Source organism: Penicillium odoratum (genome assembly GCF_028828045.1).
Source record: "Penicillium odoratum strain IBT 22623 chromosome Unknown utg000006l_segment0_segment0, whole genome shotgun sequence".
Lineage (NCBI taxonomy): Eukaryota > Fungi > Ascomycota > Eurotiomycetes > Eurotiales > Aspergillaceae > Penicillium > Penicillium odoratum.
In genome coordinates, this window is record NW_026643148.1 from 2,510,454 (window position 1) to 2,528,906 (window position 18,453).

The 18,453-nt window shown below is 48.7% G+C and overlaps 9 protein-coding genes across 9 annotated transcripts; 5 read left to right on the forward strand and 4 right to left on the reverse strand.

Annotated features, from left to right (window-relative positions):
* Positions 1-2,585: 2,585 nt before the first annotated feature.
* N7520_009387 (uncharacterized protein) lies at positions 2,586-2,968 on the reverse strand (the record flags this gene model as incomplete). Its single annotated transcript, XM_057143321.1, has 2 exons — positions 2,586-2,846; positions 2,900-2,968. The coding sequence occupies 2 exons, from the start codon at positions 2,966-2,968 to the stop codon at positions 2,586-2,588; spliced, it is 330 nt and encodes a 109-aa protein (XP_056992609.1).
* Positions 2,969-3,002: 34 nt separating this feature from the next.
* On the reverse strand, positions 3,003-3,452 carry N7520_009388 (uncharacterized protein; the record flags this gene model as incomplete). Its single annotated transcript, XM_057143322.1, has 1 exon — positions 3,003-3,452. One exon carries the CDS (start codon positions 3,450-3,452, stop codon positions 3,003-3,005), a length of 450 nt encoding a protein of 149 aa, XP_056992610.1.
* Positions 3,453-3,807: 355 nt separating this feature from the next.
* N7520_009389 (cytochrome c oxidase assembly protein COX14) lies at positions 3,808-4,710 on the forward strand (the record flags this gene model as incomplete). Its single annotated transcript, XM_057143323.1, has 2 exons — positions 3,808-4,126; positions 4,244-4,710. 2 exons carry the CDS (start codon positions 3,808-3,810, stop codon positions 4,708-4,710), a joined length of 786 nt encoding a protein of 261 aa, XP_056992611.1.
* A 545-nt stretch (positions 4,711-5,255) lies between these two features.
* On the reverse strand, positions 5,256-9,304 carry N7520_009390 (NACHT nucleoside triphosphatase; the record flags this gene model as incomplete). Its single annotated transcript, XM_057143324.1, has 4 exons — positions 5,256-7,138; positions 7,208-7,568; positions 8,004-9,157; positions 9,220-9,304. The coding sequence occupies 4 exons, from the start codon at positions 9,302-9,304 to the stop codon at positions 5,256-5,258; spliced, it is 3,483 nt and encodes a 1,160-aa protein (XP_056992612.1).
* Positions 9,305-10,116: 812 nt separating this feature from the next.
* N7520_009391 (3-deoxy-7-phosphoheptulonate synthase) lies at positions 10,117-11,373 on the reverse strand (the record flags this gene model as incomplete). The annotated part of the gene is made up of 3 exons (XM_057143325.1): positions 10,117-11,133; positions 11,195-11,250; positions 11,331-11,373. 3 exons carry the CDS (start codon positions 11,371-11,373, stop codon positions 10,117-10,119), a joined length of 1,116 nt encoding a protein of 371 aa, XP_056992613.1.
* Positions 11,374-12,392: 1,019 nt separating this feature from the next.
* Positions 12,393-13,319, forward strand: N7520_009392 (uncharacterized protein; the record flags this gene model as incomplete). The annotated part of the gene is made up of 2 exons (XM_057143326.1): positions 12,393-12,461; positions 12,561-13,319. 2 exons carry the CDS (start codon positions 12,393-12,395, stop codon positions 13,317-13,319), a joined length of 828 nt encoding a protein of 275 aa, XP_056992614.1.
* Positions 13,320-13,688: 369 nt separating this feature from the next.
* Positions 13,689-14,673, forward strand: N7520_009393 (uncharacterized protein; the record flags this gene model as incomplete). Its single annotated transcript, XM_057143327.1, has 2 exons — positions 13,689-13,793; positions 13,921-14,673. 2 exons carry the CDS (start codon positions 13,689-13,691, stop codon positions 14,671-14,673), a joined length of 858 nt encoding a protein of 285 aa, XP_056992615.1.
* A 768-nt stretch (positions 14,674-15,441) lies between these two features.
* Positions 15,442-16,683, forward strand: N7520_009394 (uncharacterized protein; the record flags this gene model as incomplete). Its single annotated transcript, XM_057143328.1, has 1 exon — positions 15,442-16,683. The coding sequence occupies one exon, from the start codon at positions 15,442-15,444 to the stop codon at positions 16,681-16,683; it is 1,242 nt and encodes a 413-aa protein (XP_056992616.1).
* A 482-nt stretch (positions 16,684-17,165) lies between these two features.
* N7520_009395 (mitochondrial 54S ribosomal mL50 protein) lies at positions 17,166-18,401 on the forward strand (the record flags this gene model as incomplete). Its single annotated transcript, XM_057143329.1, has 3 exons — positions 17,166-17,581; positions 17,667-18,036; positions 18,090-18,401. The coding sequence occupies 3 exons, from the start codon at positions 17,166-17,168 to the stop codon at positions 18,399-18,401; spliced, it is 1,098 nt and encodes a 365-aa protein (XP_056992617.1).
* Positions 18,402-18,453: the final 52 nt, after the last annotated feature.

The window sequence follows — 18,453 nt, forward strand, 5'->3', positions numbered from 1 at the left end:
CAGACCCGAGCCCGGAGTCCCCGCCGTGATAGTGTAGTTGTTAACAATATGTATACGAAAGCTGATCGCCGCAACACTTAAATAGTACTGCACAATTGGGATCATCATTCCTCTCCCAATCAATCATGAGGGGGTACAGGAAATGGTCTCAAGAAAACGTGATATTTACCAGCCATTTCCGTCGGAAGACTTCAATCTGAAAGTCAGTGCACTGTGGATTTCATTCCCTATAGCTTGCCTCAATGGTACCCCAGTTCTGTAAGAAATTCTCCTTCGACACCTCCACCGACTTGGCATAGTGAGTTCCCGAGCTTTCCGCAGAGGTCACCAAAGTACCCGTTTCGTCAATGTTTTTGATTAAGATTCCAATAGTTGGGAGATAGCCTCCCGGGAAGATATACTTCAGGATGAAAAGGTCGAATTTCAGTTGAATGTGATGCATATGTAGTGGAAAGACACATCCCAGATTAGCCTTCTTCTCTCAATAGATAGTCTATACATGAATTGACCAATGAAAGATGTACAAAAATACCTGATTCACCGACGTAATCCCATCAAGTACCAAGATGCCATCGTTAGGATTCAACAATCTCGAAATTATCGCAAAATACTCCGGCAGATACTCCCTACCAACATGCTCGAACATTCCAACGGATATTATCCGATCATAGGTCCCGGACGCCGGAGCAGGAACTTGTCGATAGTCACACAGCAGGATCTCAACACGGTCTTGCAAGCCTGCAACCTGGATCTTGTCATCAGCCCAGCTCTTCTGTTCCTTTGAAAGTGTTATTCCTGTCACGCGACATCATGTCGTCTGTGCAGCTTGGATAGCGAGTTGCCCCCGCCGCAGCCGATGTCGAGAATGTGATGTGAGGCAGAAATGATGGCTTTCCGGAGGAGGTTTTGAGTTTTGCGGCTTTGGGCTGTTTCGAGTGTTTCTGTGAGATTTGAGGACCAGTGGGCACTTGAGTAGCTCAATTCTGGTGAGCGGAAGTTGGAGAACAGGATGTTTGAGGTGTCTTAGTGCGAAGATACGTTTATTTGGGCTTGTTCGGTGTCGTTGGTTCGTTTCATTATCTGGGCGGCGGAGGAGGCGAATGAGTGGAGCCAGCTAGGACGAATGGCTCCGATGTTTTGGAGGACGATCTTGGTCTGGTTAGCTTGCTTCTTGTGTTTGGTGATATGGTGATCATGCACACCAGTGGATGAGGAAGAGAGTCTCTGAATACTGATACTTACTGTGAAGAGAGTAGGTAGCTTTTCGACCTCACAGTCGATATCTTGAAATATCAAAGCCCTAAAGATATGGTCTCAGTGATACATCGGCCTTTTGGGGTGTATTTTCAATTTCACAAGATCGGCGCCAGAGAGGAGACGAGTCCAAAACATTGGACTTTTCACCGTGATCAATACTTCACTATGAGAAGCCGCATCAGAACCTCCGAGCTAGATGACTGGGCCATCTTTGGAGTATTGAAGGGCATACTGCACGAGGCCTTGCAATTTACTTCTAGTGGTCTCGATGACACGGGTTTGTACCATCTGTTGGACGATGGAATTGACATAAGAGGTCATGTAGGAACCAATGGTGGATTCCAAGGTTGATGTCGCGCTTCTAAGCGCAACTTTATGTGCAATGTAAGAACAGCTTTATATGTATGCACAGCTTCAATGCTATATAAGTGACTGTTTATGAGTGCAATGCTCTTTATTGAAGCTAAATGTGTTCTTTCTTCAACATGTCCTCCCACCAATTATAAAGTACTACTTCCGGGTAGTACCATGCAGGAACTAAGTAATACTACCCAGGTCAGGAGTAAACAGCACTGATTCCATTAAGATGACGCTATCAAGAGCCAACGAAGATCCGATTCCAGCTGGAAGGCCTCTTCTATGTGATATTGATAAATTCGAAAAGCCCTGTTTGAGTAACGTCACAAGCTTGTAGAACTGCCTGGAATTATCTAAATCGTTGCATCTAGACATGAACTCAAATTTATATCGCACAACAGCTTCCCAGTAGATGGGTGAGTATTCCGGGCTCGTGAAGCGTTCTTAGTTTGAGAATCGCTCTGTACCGAGCTCAATCATCAAGTGGGCCAGCCACCAAGCTATTGCAGCTTCTTGACGCCTAACGAGAACTCGGCCAATGATATTAAGAAACGAGTAGAATATGCTTAAATTTGTATACGGCTATTCCGAGATGTAGCACGTGCAACTTACAGATTTCCCCAGCTTGGGGGTTTGTATCTTGAGAAACAAGCCAGCTTCTGTTTTTGCTGTTGAGGTCTGAAACGCCAGCATGGAAAGCCCGAGCTTACCAGCCATGTTGAACACTCGGTGATAGGCATAACGGGATTTAAACACCGATTCGGTACAATGGACGGCTATATGCCGGTGTCTGAGAGACGTGCGGCGGAGGCGCATAACAAGGAGAACGCGATGAAAGAAATGGGAAGAGAGGAGGCATAATGATTCCAAGTATTGCATTCATATGAATTAGTTAGATAGCCTCTGCACCAAGAGAGCCAGCTCTATGTTGATGCTTTCCCATGGCCAATATATTTCCAAAGACTCTCGACTCAATCTTCACAACGAACCTCAAGTAATTCTAGCATACGACGCTGCAAATTCATAAGCTCAGCTTTGGACAGCTTTGAACCTCCGCCAAGAGCACCATCAAGATTCGCTGGAGACGAGTCTTGAACAAGACTATCCTTGAGAACAAAGAAGGGAATCCGGAGTGCACGCAATTCAGCTTTTAAATCTTCCGCCATCTTCATAGACTTCTGATAAATCTTCATATCGTAGTTTTTGAGTTCTGCTTGATCCTCTTCTGCGGTCTGGAGGTTGTTAATGTGTATACTTCTACACTGCGTTGAGATTGAACACGTACAGATAGTGCTTTTGAGTCAACAGGTGCACCAATCGATAGTCTAGATTGAAGGGTTAGATCGAGACTCATGAAGAAAAAAAGTCCAGTACGTACAAGACTGCATCTAGCTCTTTTTTTTAGCACCTCGAGTTTGCTGCCTTTGAAGTAGAGCTTGGCGGCCTTCCCACCATCGACGTTCATAATCATGCTGTTCTTTGATGAGGCGACGAATGCGAAGTATGAGTGGGCTTTCTTTTTTCTGTTCCTTTTCATTTCCGTATTCTTTGGCTTGTGCTGCTGCTGCTTCTTCCTGTATCCTCACGGTTTCCTTGAGATAACGCTTTGCTTCATCCCAGGTAGTAATAGTCGTGGGATCAATAGTAGGGATACCCGGCTTTGATGAGCTCGGATATGCCGGTCGGGGTGCATGAGTTGCTGCTGTCCGTGGCGGATGGGTAACATGATGCTGTGGCGGATTTGTCTCATGAATTTGAGATGAGCTTCCTTGCGGAGCAAGACTGGAAAGTGCCTGGAGCACGGAGTTCAAGTCTGGGGCATCGGAATGACCAGCCATGATGAAATGGCAACTAGAATATCTAAATTATCAGTAACTCGAGAAGAAGATATATAAGAAGAGTCTCCTTTGAATCGATTCCAAAAAAGCGTTCAGCTGGTCAAAAGGAAGTAGATTTCTATCGGGAGTCGTAAGTCGTTCCATAATCGAATCGGGGATGAAGCTGTTGTCCGGTCTTGGCGCATCATCCGGCCGCTTGAAAATTTACCTTTCCACCTTCATATCCCCGGTTTCTTCCCCCAAAGCCGCGCACTCATATTCACCCCTAGCAAGCCACATTTGATCAAGGGGACTTACGATACTCGAACCCATCGATTCCTATTTACCGAACAAATCCCCCTCGAGAGACGCGACCATGTCCCGATCTGCCGCGGACGCAACGCGGTTCACGGCCACCGGGCCATACGCCAGCTCCAAGCCCAACGGCACACCCTACAATCTCCCAGATTTCATGAAGTCGAACGATAAATCTTCAAAGACCAAGCAAGCGCCTCAGCCCGGCCCTGATGGTACCCCCGAGACTCCGAAGCAGAAGGTGGCACGACTCCGAGCACAGGCACGGGCTGCTCGGATGGCTCAGTCTTCATCTGGCGTGGATCGGTGGATCGAGCTTGGACGGCGATTCGCAAACAAGGCGCACAAGGGCATGGTTTACTCATTGATTGCCGCATCGGGTATGCTTTACAGGACTTGATCCTCCCCCCTCTCAAGGGACACGGTCAAGTGTCGGGTCTTAGACTTGAACCTTTTACCACATGCAACTTAACTAACACGTTCTTTCTCCGAATTAGGTGTCTGTGGTGTCCTTACAGTTTACTCGATGGTCTCGCTGACAATGTACAACCGCCGCCAACGCACACTCTGGATCGAGAAGGAGATCGAAACCCTCAACCAGGCTCGCATCGCGCAGGCCAACGGAACCGCAAATGAAGAGCAGCTCGAGCTTATCAAGAAGGAGGAGATTGGGGCCATCCTGAAACGGAACCGTGAGGAGGAGAAGGCACAGCGCCCGTGGGCCAAGGCGAAGCGATTCCTGTTCGAGAAGATGAACATGGAGGATACCGGTGCACCGGCTGTGCAGACTATCGCCACTGCATCATCGATTGAGGGCGAGTCCAGCATAATTGAGGCTGCCGATGCGAAGAAGGCTTTTGCCAATGCCTCTGGGCCGGGCCAGCTGGACGTGATTGCCGAGAACGCAGAGCAGGCTACGAAGGAAAAAACCAAGGGCTGGGTTAGCTGGATGACTGGCCGATAGAGGAAGGTGGATTTGAAAGTGAAACAAAAAGCTAAGGACCGGGAGATGACTTATATCACAGGCATGGATTATAACCTGCACGCATTCCGGTCATTCCGGTCCCAAATCCTTGACATACGAAGTATTGTCTCTTTTTTTTGCATAGCATTTTGCGATGGTCTTCCTCGCAGCTTGCTTCCATCGTGGGGTTTCTGGCGTTTTCGTTGTTATTTTCTTTTCCCATCCTATCTGGACTGTCTTTCTAACTGATTGTGGTTGTTTCGAGATCCGAGGGAAGCCTCCGTGTATATTGATGTACAGTACATAGAAAATCTGCTCATGTCTCCTTTTCCAGCTTTCGAATGCTCTATTTCTATCTATTAAAGCCTACGACAGTTCATTATAATCAGGGAGAGTATTGCCATTGCATCAATTATTTCAAAATCATGTTTATTGGAAGAAACGTCATGACCAAGCAAACAATCCTTTGGGAGGCTCAGAGAACTCCGAGATCAAGACACGACCTGAGAAACAGCCGATTGCCACAGTCGTCCCAGATATAGCTGTTAAAGATGAGTACACTGGCCGGTACTGGGGGGTAGCCACAAAAGATCTTTTCCTTCAAATGTTATCCAGCAGCTGTCATGCTTCAAGCCATATCCCACCCACTTCGGCATTGGAGAAATCCATGGGTCAGGGTTGTAGGGCTGGAGTTTCAGTGTACCAATCGCTGTATGTAAGATATTCGAATCGACTTCATCGAATCGAACGAAGCCATATAGCCCAACATGCTCAATGTGAGTTTGTTTGATCGGACCGGTGCCATCAAGGTACCAGATATAGACTGTCATGTCTGATGACAAATATGCAATCTTGCTTCCATCGCGAGACCAGGTAATATACGAAATTGTCTTTCCGTGACCTTCTTCGATGGTGGAAAAGCTATCATTAGTTAGATCGAAGATCATGATGTCCCGCCCCCCTGCTACGAGCCGTGTGTCATCATATGACCAGGAGATAACAGACAATCTGAAAGTATGACAATAAGACCATACAATCTCTCCGGTTGATGGCTTCCAAATGTGGATTTTTCTTCCTAAAAAGCGCTGTCTATCTTCATCTCCGTTTGACGCCGACGCAAGCATGGTCCCATTGTGGGACCAAGCAAGTGCGTGAACTGGAGCATCATGTGGTGGCTTGAATACACATAAAATCTGTTCGGTGAATTGATTCCAAATAATAATGGTCGAAAAAGTCCCATCATATGAGCTTGACGCGATGAGGGTCCCTTCGTCTGACCAAACACACAAATCAATATCGTGGGTGTGTCGCAGAATGGATATACATTGTCCGGTCACGGTGTCCCACACCCTAAGATTGCCAAGAGATGTGGATAGAAGCCAAGTTGAATGGCGCGACCAGGCAATGTGTATAGGGCATGCTTCATGTCCCTCGAGAGTCGAGGTACATTTGCCAGTGTACTTGTCCCAGATCTTGACTGTCAAGTCATTAGACACAGATGCAAGTTTTTGCCCGTCACAAGACCAAGCGATAGACCTTCGATCAGTGTGTCCATCAGGTGTCGATGTATTGCGGTCGGTAGAAGGGTCCCAAATCTTGATGGCTCCATCATCTGACCCCGAGATAATCTGGGACCCATTTTTGGACCAGAATAGGGCGAAGGTATCTCCGAAATGGCCCCTAAGGATTGAAATACACTGTGCGGTGACCGGGTTCCAAATCCTTATAGTACAATCCTCCGATCCCGATGCAAGCCGAATTCCATCGTGCGACCAGGCAATAGCTGAGACAAGACGGCTATGTCCTCGAAGTATCGATGTGCGTTCGCCCGTGGTAGGATTCCAAATCATGACATTCGGTGTAGATAATGACGACGCGAGCCTAGTTGCATCGTTCAACCAAGCAATAGGTATTTTCCATTGGAGTCGAAGAGACGTGGATCCGCCGTCCAAATTCGCGATTCGTTGACCATTTCGTGGGTTCCATATCTCAACGAAACCCGAGTATGCCATTGCGAGGCGAGACCCATCATATGACCATTCAACGGAGTAGGAATGAAAGAGGCCGGGATTGCCGGCTCTCCCAAGTGTTGATATGCATTGTGATGTGACCGGGTTCCAGATCCTAACAGTAGAATCTGACAACCTTGATGCAAGCAGACTCCCATCAGGGGACCATGCAATAGACGCCCATTCTGAACGATCATGGCCAATAATCGACATATAATGGTCAGTGTGGTCAGTTTTCAGGTCCCATATTTTAACGTTGCCCCGCTCAAGCGCTAGTGCGATTCGAATTCCATCATATGACCAGGCAAAACACCTGATAGAATGCTTGATTTCCTTCCGAGTCAAGACACATTGTTGAGTATCCGGGTCCCATATTTTGATTGTTCCACCGTATCCCAGTGACGCAAGTCGAGCTCCATCTTGTGACCAAGCAAGATAATTTATGGTATCTTAGTGCCCCTCTTTTGTCATGGATTTCCAGGTAATACTATCGCTATGTCCCTTTAGACTGGAGATACGTTGGCCAGTATTCGGGTCCCAGATGTTGATTGTTCCATCAGGAGATGCAGATGCGAGCTGATTGCGAGCATGAGACCAGACAACACAAGTGTTGTACCCCTCGAGAGTTTGGAGACATGGATGCCAATAATCTTCGGGTGCAGACTTCATGATCACCCATTCTGGTGATACCGTTCGGAAACAAACCCTGGTCATGCTCTGGGTAGGGCTGAATACCAAAGCTGAAATGTACACCTGTAAAGGAGCATTTTCGATCGCAGTTTTGAAGTATCGGATAAATCGTAAAACATCACCAACGCGTTTAATCAGGTCTTGTGACTTGCTCATTTTCTGTAATGGTAACAGATTAGTAAAAATATCAAGGTGTGGCCATGAAATGAGTACTTGCTTGAAATGAGGCATGCAGCTTCAACATTGCAGCTATTCCCTCTGACACGCCTCCAAGTAGGCTAAGCGCCTCAAGCCAGTGAAGGTATTGTGTTCGTAGAAACAAATCTATCGAACCACCATCTTCAAGGTCGCCATTAATATCTTCACTGAGGTTCCAATCCTGAAATGATCGATCCAATGGAGACACGCATATTCTGCGGCCCTTAATGGATTTGGACTAGGTTTTTTGACTTCTGTGATCGGAAACCCAGGAGACTTGATCCCAAAGATATCACGTCGAAGTATGTTGGAAATGACATTGAGAGAGCGTAAAAAAATTGAATGGTGCGCCGCTTCTATACCTGCGGGAAAAATGTCAGCAAGCGCCTTATTTACCAAGAAGTCCTTTGCAGACTGATGGACAAAATTGATGGTATTGTTGCGAACATTTGGAAATGAGCCACAGAAGGCTATAACCTCCGATACATCTTCGTAGTCATAAATGACGTCAGGCATATCCATGCAAGATTGCAGCTCATCTAGCGTTGTAGGTCGATAAACCGTTGACATGACTGCCAGTATGCGTTTATAAAGCTCTGCACCTTCCGAATTGCGGATTTGATCAATCATCCGACCGTATAAAGCGTTAAGTCTTGGAGGGAAAGCTGCTAGCTTCTGGAGAGCCTGCCATCGTGGGGTCCTGGTGAGCTCTTGGCGGGCCAAGGCTACCCAAAGGAAGGTACCATGCGCGTTTGCGAGTAAGTGATCTGAAATCGCGTCGCGGGTCAAATTGTTGTACTTCTTGACCTCCACTAATTGGTGCATCCTATATTGAATGAACTTGCGAACAGCCTCGGATACGGATACCTCATTGAGTTCTAACGAGATCGGGGCCGTATGGGCTGCAGCATGAAGACGCTCTTCAATGTCACGCCAGTTGCGACTTGAGACCAGCCATCTCACCTGCGGGTAGGCAGATGACTCCTTGATAATGAAGTCCAGAAGAAAAGGGTGATCTTGTGTGCATTCGTCCAGGGCGTCAACAACCAGATAAGTGCTCTGCATTGTTGAATCTTTCAGAATATTCGAAAAGATCCTCGAGAGAGCATGCCCTGCGTTTCTATCATGAAACACTTCTTTCTCCGCTTGACTATACTGAACCTGCACATGGTGGAGAAGAGATGGCTGCTTCTCAACAAGCGAATATATCAAGCCACGTAGAACAGCTGTGGCATTGTTGATTCGCGGATCGGTAGCCTGGCAGAAGAAGGACGAAACGTTTGCAGTCTCCACAGTCGAGCTTAGCTCATCGATGATACCACATAGAAGCATTGTCTTGCCCTTGCCGGGGTCTCCTCTGATCCAGAGCAGACGGTTGTCATTGTTTTCGTCGCTTTTCCATTGTTTGAACTCCCTGTTGTCCAGAATCCAGCGGTATGAGTCTTTGAGCAGACCTCCGTTGGTGTTTTGAATGCGATCTTTGTCATCGTGGGGATTTGTAGTCCGAAGATCCCGTAGACAGCCGTCAGTGAATGGTGGTCCTGAGTTGACTAATTTACAGTCAGACTGATGAGTTATCTCCGAGTCCATTTGAGTTACACATGTGACCCACATATCTGCGTAATATTCGCATGGCCACTGTTATTCCCAAATTGATTCCCAGTGTTCACACCCTGAAATGATATGTTGGATGCCATATTGACATATTTTATGCTAGTTCTTGCCAGTTGAAGTGATTATGCAGCAGTGCGAGACTACCCCGCCGTCAGATGACCTGCATGTTCTCTGTACTTTGGATCAAACTACATAGTACGCTAGTTAACTACTTTAAAATTTTTGCCTGATTTCCAAGGCAAATTTTGATAATCATCATTGCTACAGTAGCAGCCAACCACCCACGAGTCACAATGACTTTAAACCCCGAAAATCCAAGACAATTTAACAATATTATTAAGTGGGAAAACGTCCTCCCCCCATCGGATCAGCACTAACCGTAAGTAGGAGGCTCCTTTCCCCATCGGGCCACCAGCGGCAAAGCGCTTTCCCCCCGGTAAATTCTCACCACCACGACCCCTAAAATCCTGCACGCCTGGCCCCTGCGCCGCAGTGGAGAATGAGATCGATCTCGTAGATCCTGTGGACACTTTATTCAGGACCCGAGAGCTGTCATTTAAGATTTCTTGGGGATTGGGGTGGGTCCTCTGGGGAAAGCTCCGACGTCTACTTTGTTATACACTCCAGGCGGACGGACTGACACCCGATTTTTAGGGCACACACAGTACACCGACTTAGTCATTTACAGCGCACAATCATTTCAGAGAAGGTAGGAAAATTGAAACCGAGATATAAACGCTGCATTATCGAATAATAGGATAGAAAAGGTATCTATGTCGACCCCATGGGGAACTTTTTAAGTACAAAAAAATCAAACCACATTTTCCCCTGCAACCATGATACACAATTTTGACATATTCAATCATATAAAGCAAGATACTACTCCCTCAGGAATCTAGTGAGTGCCGTTGGTACCATTGGACTTGGATTTTTGGATGATGCGACGGGCGCGCACACTGTCTGCAAGATCCTCCAGGGTCTCAACGGTCATCTCCCAGTTGATGCAAGCGTCGGTGATACTGACACCCTTGAGCAAGTGGGAAGGTCCCTCAGGCGGGACCTTCTGGTTACCCTCGTAGATGTTGGACTCGATCATAACACCAATGATGCCAGTCTCACCCTCGCGCAGTTGATCAGCAACCTCCTTAGCGACAAGGGGCTGGTTGAGGTGGTTCTTCTTGGAGTTACCGTGCGAGCAGTCGACCATGACGACCTCACGCTGCTTCTTTGCGCGCAGGGCCTCACGGGCGCCACGGATGCTCTCGCGATCGTAGTTGGTTCCCCGGTTACCACCACGGAGGATGATGAAGCCGTGCTCGTTGCCGGCAGTCTTGGTGATGGCCGCCAGACCTTGCTTGGTGACACCAAGGAAGCGGTGGGGGTGGGAAGCGGCGCCGATAGCGTCAATGGAGACGGTGAGGCCACCGTCGGTGCCGTTCTTGAAACCAATGGGGAAAGACAGACCGGAGGCCAGCTCACGGTGCAGCTGGGACTCGGTGGTGCGGGCACCGATGGCACCCAAGGAGATCAAATCAGCGAGGTACTGTGGGGAGATGGTGTCGAGCATCTCGCTGGCGATGGGGAGACCGGTGCTGGTCAGGTCGACGTAGAGTTTGCGAGAGACGCGCAGACCCTTATTGATCTGGAAGGACTCGTCCAGGTCAGGATCGTTGATGAGGCCCTTCCAGCCGACAGTGGTACGGGGCTTCTCCAGATAGGCGCGCATGATGATCAAAAGGTCCTTGGACAGTTTGGTGGAGATCTCCTTCAATCGCCGGGCGTACTCGAGGGCAGTGTCCGGGTCGTGGATGGAACAAGGTCCGACGACGACCAGTAGACGATCATCGCGCTGCTCGATAATCTCGACGGCTTCAGTGCGACCAGCACGAACGGTCTTCATGGCACGTTCGGGCTGTGATCCATTGTTAGTTTGTTTCTGAATAGCGGGGGTGGCACACAAAAAAATGACTCACCGCGGGGATCTCAGTCTGTAGGTACTGCGGCGGCAACAAAGGATCGTAGCCGAGGACTGATAGAAGACAATTAGCATAATGAAAGTGAATTGGATAACTGCTGAGTTTTGCGACTCTACTAAAGTGCCATACTTACCACGAGTGTCCTCGTTGTATTCTGTGGTGTTGACGAGAGGCATGGTGGGTAGCAGACGAATGGGAGCTGTCAAGGCACAATTAGGAGATGTCAGAGAGAGAGTTCAAGATATGTAAAACTTTTTCACACAAGACCAAGGAGACAGGAAACAGGAACCAAACTTACAAAGAAATTGTTTAAGAAGTCAGGAACCGAAAAGAAGTGGAATTCCTATTAAATGGGAAAGATGTAAAAAGTGGAGACATCGATTTGATGATTCACTGGGCTTTTCAAGGGATTTCCCTCCGCAGAAACTCCATCTAGATTCCACTAGTTTCAATGTTGTACAGAATGACAGATCATGTTGAAAATGATTCACTTTTTCTATTCCTTGATTTACTATTTGCTATGATTCGAATCTGATCCCTCGAATCGGTGCAATTATTGCCTGTACGGAGTACATCAACCAAGTCTAGTAGTTTCTGTGCGCCGTGAATCCAATCAGCCAATCAAGACCCACACATGTGCTCAACCCACGATCGGATTTAGTCACGGATATACCCATCACTTTTACTTAACGCATGTCAGATCAGGGCTGGCTGGACTCAATGTAAACAAACATCAAAACCCAGCTCACCGTAACAATTGACCTTGATTTTTGAACTTCATCTTTGAGAATCAAAACTACTCCGTACTCTGTAGCTCCAATATAGGAATCTGTATGATTAATCCCGAGGCTTGAGGATTTTACTTAGTCAGCGGTGTGACCTCACAAAGTCATCTAACTAGGGATCAAGGCATAAAACTAATATCATGGGGTCAGAGCTGAGTCACTTCGATTTCTGGGCATCTGCTTTTCAATCCATGAAATAAGAAAACTCTCGTGGCATTCAATGTAGGATTTGTAGCTTGTTACCTAGAAATTTGTGGTTCCCTCCTTCTCCGCCCGGGCAAATTACTTGTGACTGCCGACTCAAGCTGTTTCTTCACTCTTTCCCAACCCTTGCTTCCCCAAACTGATTTGTTTCTTCATGTTCCTTGCACCAACTCAATCAGCTCCAACTTGTGAGCATACCCACAGCTATGCTTGGGGTCAAGCGCCATCGAGATGACGACCTCGACTCGGAGCTTGATGCTGATCCCCAGAACAAGGTAGGTTGACGACACGTCATGAACTCCAGCTCACACCCTGAGCTCTTTGTCAGAATCCCAGTGCTCCAGTGCCCATCACTAACAACCACTCAATTACAGAAGCTCTGTCAGCCATGGCAAACCTCGGACCTCCGTGGGCCTTCAATCGATCTTGACCCGATTCACTTCCGAGCCCCTAACCTGACCCCCGTGGAATCCTCTGATGAAGGAGCCAATTCCAAGAAACAACTTGAAGGCGTTCAGTATGCTTTAAATGGTATTGTGGGACATTCACTCGAACACCCATGGCCCCCGACCGTCAGCAACTCCACTGCGGAAACACCTGCTCAGGCTCGCTCCCAGTTCTCACCCTGGTTGGTGACCTCCAGTAACGACATGAGCATCAAGTCAGTTATGCCCCACAGTAATCTCAATCAAGCAAGCAGTACCAGTGGGACCTACACAGCCATCCCGATCCACAGTTCAGGCCCGGTCGCATATGGACCTGGCTCTTCTAACCCTGACCAACACTCAACCCAAGATGTGGTGAATGAAAATGGATACTATTACATGCATATTGGACTTCCAAGCCCTATCAGTGAAGATGACAATGATACTACCATGGGTAGTTTTCCAAGCGACACAGATTTGGCTGCATACTCTCACTCTCCCCGAGGGTCCCCAGATGCGGAGGTTCTTCAGAATCCCGCCTTTCTCACCCCCGTTCTAACCCGCCGACCCACTCCTATCCCCCGGGCCTTTGTTCGCACCGAGCGTGCTTCACCAAAGAAACCAACCATTGCCATGGGATACCGTGCTGACTGTGAGAAGTGTCGAAGTCGGGTCCCAGGGCACTACAGTCATATCATCCGCAATTAAACATATCATCTGTCATTCGTTAGAGGGTCATTTCGGTTATGGTCTAGACTGATCCGTTCTGATGTACCATACCATCTGCTCTTATGCCTTTTACATGACACTAGTCTGCATGATTCCCCTGGCGTTCAGGTTTAAAAACTTCATATGGGACATGGAGTGGCAGTGGGATTTAGTATCTTTGTTACTATTTTTAAGTGTTTCTGGATACTTCAATAACAATCATGATTTCTTTGACATTAGGTTGTTTGTAGAGTTCGATCACGTCCCTTTGTCTCTCTTCATATCTCTTCATCTCACTCACCTACCTCATCTACTCCCACAGGCAATCCTGACCATCCCCACCAACTGACAATCAATCAATCAATCAAAATGGACCACAACATTATTAAGACCGGTGTGATCAAGACTGAGATCATCAAGGACCGCCCCCGAACTCTCAAGACACGCAAGAAGAGGAACCCTCAGAAAACTCAGGTACGATAGAGAGAGAGAGAGAGAGAGAGAGAGAGAACCCACAGAACCCCAGCATTTTATTACCACCAGCAGTCTCGCAGACATACAGATCAACCATTAGGTATACTGATTCTATCCCTCTAACCAGAATCCTGTTGTAAACGCTCGGGGGTGCGCGATTGGGCATAAACCACCACCACACCCAACCTACGATGAGCGCCGAGGACTGGGAGCTAATGACAACAAAAACAATGACCAACTTACTCCACATCGCGTCTTCAAGCCAGATACTTACCCTGAATACTTCAAATCAGGAGATATCACAGTATCTTGGGGCCCCTGGCGTTTCCTCGCATGCCCCACCGCAAATATAAAATGCCCTGACTGTGGGAACTTCCCCTTCCACTTTGGTTGCCTCGTCGTCGACATTGACGGTGACTGTGCCAGTAACATTCCCAACAAAGGTGAGCCCACCTGCTCAATGGGTGTATTCTTCGGGCACAACAATGAATACAACGTCGCGACAAAGGTCAAGGAAACCCCAAATACAGCCCAGGTCGCTTTACTCAAGGCTTGTCTCTCTGCTCTCATTACAACCATCAATGTCTGTCAGGTTGATAAGCCGAAGCATGGAAATGAATACACCCATCCACTCCATACACTTGTTCTTCGAACGGACTCGCTTTATATCTTCCAGGGTGTCACTGAGTGGATGCCTAAGTGGAAAGCTAATGGGTGGAAGAATTCGCGGGGTCGTCCTATTGCCAATGATAGCTTGTGGCGCATGGTGGATGTGTGGATTCGTCACCTTGAACCTACTGTTGCTGTGCAATTCTGGCTTGTGCCTCGAGAGCAGAATCCGACAGCGCACAGTATGACGAAGTGGGCACTTGAGAACTGAAGCAAACTTTTGAAATACTTCGGACTTATTATTAACCCGAATACCTGGACGACAATCGGGGTATTGATTTGCGTTTTTTACATGTTGAAGTTTCGGTTTTATTCGCTGTCTTTGTGTTATCTCACTTGCCGTCATGGCCAACGAACGATATCTTCAATGTTACTAGTCATTTGCTATAACGTTAACTAGACGAATAACATCCTATCAATTTCACTCCATATAGAAACTCAACCCATCGCCACATCGGCATACCGCCATCCGATCCGACCGGATGACAAAGCAGCCGACGGCACTTGGTCAGCATTGTCTATCCGATTATGGATTTGTATTATGGTCAATTCCGGGATAATATTGCAGTGGATCATCAGGAAAAGCTGTCTTATTACCTGCAGGCGTCTGATTAGTATAAGTATGTGTAGATTAAAGATGTAGTCAAGAAAGTCTATGCGGCGTAGGCATACCTACGTAGTTGATCCCCACATGGCAGAGTGCTTAGCCGATCTTCAGTGCCGCAACGGTAACTGGCCAACCAATGTGCATCCGACCCCGGAATTCCACCCGGCATTTCCCTTAAGAGACCTCTTGCCTCGGGCGGGTTTGTTGGGGAATTTTTTGGGGAATTGCCTCTTCTCTTCTTTAACCTCCACTCTTGGCCCATTGACAGCGCATCACTTAGACATTGTTGCTACTTTAGTTCCTGCGGCCCCGAGAAAACTACATCTCGGCATCTACGATCTTTTACGACTTCAATTATAATAAACACACATCATGGCCTCCCCAATTCCCCGCGGTCTGAAGCAGGTGCTCCAGAAGTCGCCTAACGATATTGTCATTCTCTCTGCTCTGCGTACTCCCATCACTCGCGCCAAGAAGGGTGGTTTCAAGGATGCCTACCCCGAGGAGCTTCTCGCCAGCGTCCTGCGCGCCACATTGAAGGCCAACCCCAACCTGGACCCGGCACTCATCGACGACGTGACCATCGGTTCCGTCCTGCAGGAGCTCGGTGGTGCCAAGGCTGGTCGTATGGGCCAGATCCACGCTGGTTTCCCTCACTCCGTTCCCTTCAACACCATCAACCGTCAGTGCTCTTCCGGTCTGGCCGCTATCACCGCCGTGGCCTATGGTATCCGCGCAGGCGCACTCAACGTCGGTGTCGGCGGTGGTATGGAGCACATGACTCGCAACTACGGCTCCCGTGCCATCCCCACTGTCCTCTGGCCCGAGCTGAAGGAGTCATACTCCAAGGACGCCCGTGACTGCATCATGCCCATGGGTCTGACCTCCGAGAACGTGGCCGAGCGCTACGGAATCTCCCGTACTGACCAGGACGCCTTCGCCGCTGAGTCCCACGCCAAGGCCTCCGCCGCCCAGAAGGCCGGTCGTTTCGACTCCGAGATCGTCCCTGTTACCACTAAGTTCTTCGATGCCGAGAACCCCGATGCTCCCGCTAAGGAGATCACCGTTACTCAGGATGACGGTATTCGTCACAACATCTCTGCCGAGAAGATGGGCACGCTCAAGCCCGCCTTCAAGCCCGACGGTGCTAGCACCGCTGGTAACTCGTCCCAGGTCAGTGACGGTGCCGCTGCTTCGCTGCTGATGCGCCGCTCCACCGCCGAGGAGCTCGGTCTTTCCGGCTCTATCAAGGCCCGCTGGGTCGCTACTGCTGTTGCTGGCTGTGCCCCCGATGAGATGGGTGTTGGCCCCGCTGTCGCTATCCCCAAGCTGCTCCAGAGCGTTGGTATCACCGTTCCTGAGGTCGGTGTCTGGGAGATTAACGAGGCCTTCGCCTCCCAGGCTATTTACAGCATTCGCAAGCTGGGTATTGACCAGGCTAAGGTCAACCCCAACGGTGGTGCTATTGCTCTTGGTCACCCTCTCGGTGCCACTGGTGCCCGCCAGGTCGCCGATCTGCTTCCTGAGTTGGAGCGCAGCGGCCAGGACATTGGTGTTGTCAGCATGTGCATTGGTACCGGTATGGGTATGGCTGGTATGTTCGTTCGCGAGTAAAAAGAAAAGTTCGCCATTTTGAATTTTTGATGTACCGATCTATGGTTCTGTTATAGTATGATATCAGCGAAGCATGTATATACAATTCACCCCACTTGGGAAAATCTAAGTGAGAAATTGATCGCCAAAGACAAATATTTTTACGCCAGTATGCGTAGAATGCAGACAGCTATCCTTAATGCTCTTAGCCATGCTCACCGGCTGATTTTATGATTTAGGGCTTATGTCCCAGCCACTGTACAATACAGTCCAGTACTGCCCGAGACCAATGGAATAGAAGGAAAGGCAAATGCTGATTCTAATTCGGTCCACTGAATGAAATTAACGAAATGACTCTCGAAAAGAAGCTAGAATCAAACTGGTAGACTACAGATATCGGGAATCCATCAATGCCAAGACCATCACGTGATCATGAGATTTGTTTCGCCGCGCAAAAGTTCCCAGCATCGATCGAAACATCAAAACCATCCCACACCGCAATCATGCGCCCAGCAATGCGTGTCCCCCTACGGGAAGCACTATACGTGTGCTCAAACTGCAGACAAGGAGCAATTCCCCGCGTGTCCCCGCTAGCCCATCAATTCCGCCGCAATGCGTCCTCCGACTCCTCCAACTCCCCTTCCTTCCTCGAGCGCACTCGCCGCCGACTCTGGGCCACAGAAAAGCCCCCGGGCGCAGAGGACCCATACACCGGCGAGTCTCAATTGACACAGCAGGAAGTTGTGGAAGATAAAAAGGATGGTCTTGCGGCTGGAGAGACTGTGCAGGAGGGAGGTCTGGCATCTGGTTCTTCATACGTGCAGGCTGATACTTGGGAGGGGCTGGATGTTATTGGATTTACTGAGAATAAGGAGTGGTTTGTGCAGGGTGTGAATGAGGAGACGGATCTGTATGTTCGGTATGTTGCTCCCGCTCCGGCTCCGGCTCTGTTCCGCAATTCAATTCGATTCGGTAACGGGTTGCTAACCGATTGATTGGTTTAGTTATGACGCCGATGTCAAGGTCCGGGCTGTGCCTCTCGCCGCTCACCAGGCTGCTGTTGAGATCTGCTTGATGCATATGCTGGGCAAGTCTCTCACTAGTGTTTGTGAGGTTGCTACGCACGATCCGAAGATTCAGGCTATGCTTGATAGCTGTGTTGTCTTGGGCTCTGAGCCTTTGAGCACCGCTCTCCGGTTCCCCGACGCGAAGACAATGGAAGCTCTTGTCTTTGTTTTCCGCCAGATTGGCGGAAAGACAGATGCCCAGATTGAGTCTCCGGAGAAATTCATCATCGAGGAGGTGCCCGAGAAGAACATTGCCCAAGGCCCTCACCATGCTCTCTCATTAGTTGACTCCCAAGTTAAATTTGCCGTTCGTTACTCCCATTCATGCTGCCGCAGGATCTTTACTAACGCCTACAACAGTTTGCAAAGCGGTGCTCCCAGCTCATGGGCCGTCGCATCCCAGACAAGACCATCAGCTCCTCCAGTACCATTGGCGAGTTCGTGACCGGTCTTTCTACCAGGCTCAAGGAGAAGCCTGTGCCGGTCACCAAGAAGCTGTCCAAGTACAAAGCTGCCGGTCACCTACCACCCAACCTCAAGTTCAGCGGCAAGCGTCTGAGCAAGGCTGACAACGACGAGGATCTTGGCCGAAAGAAGACCATCTACTCTGAGCTCTACAAGAGAGGCCTGATTATCTCCAAGGATGAGAAGAAGCCTCAAGCGCTCTACTGATCCCCGCAACCATGCAGTTGCAATTAGCGGTTATGTTCAAGTCTGCTCTTCA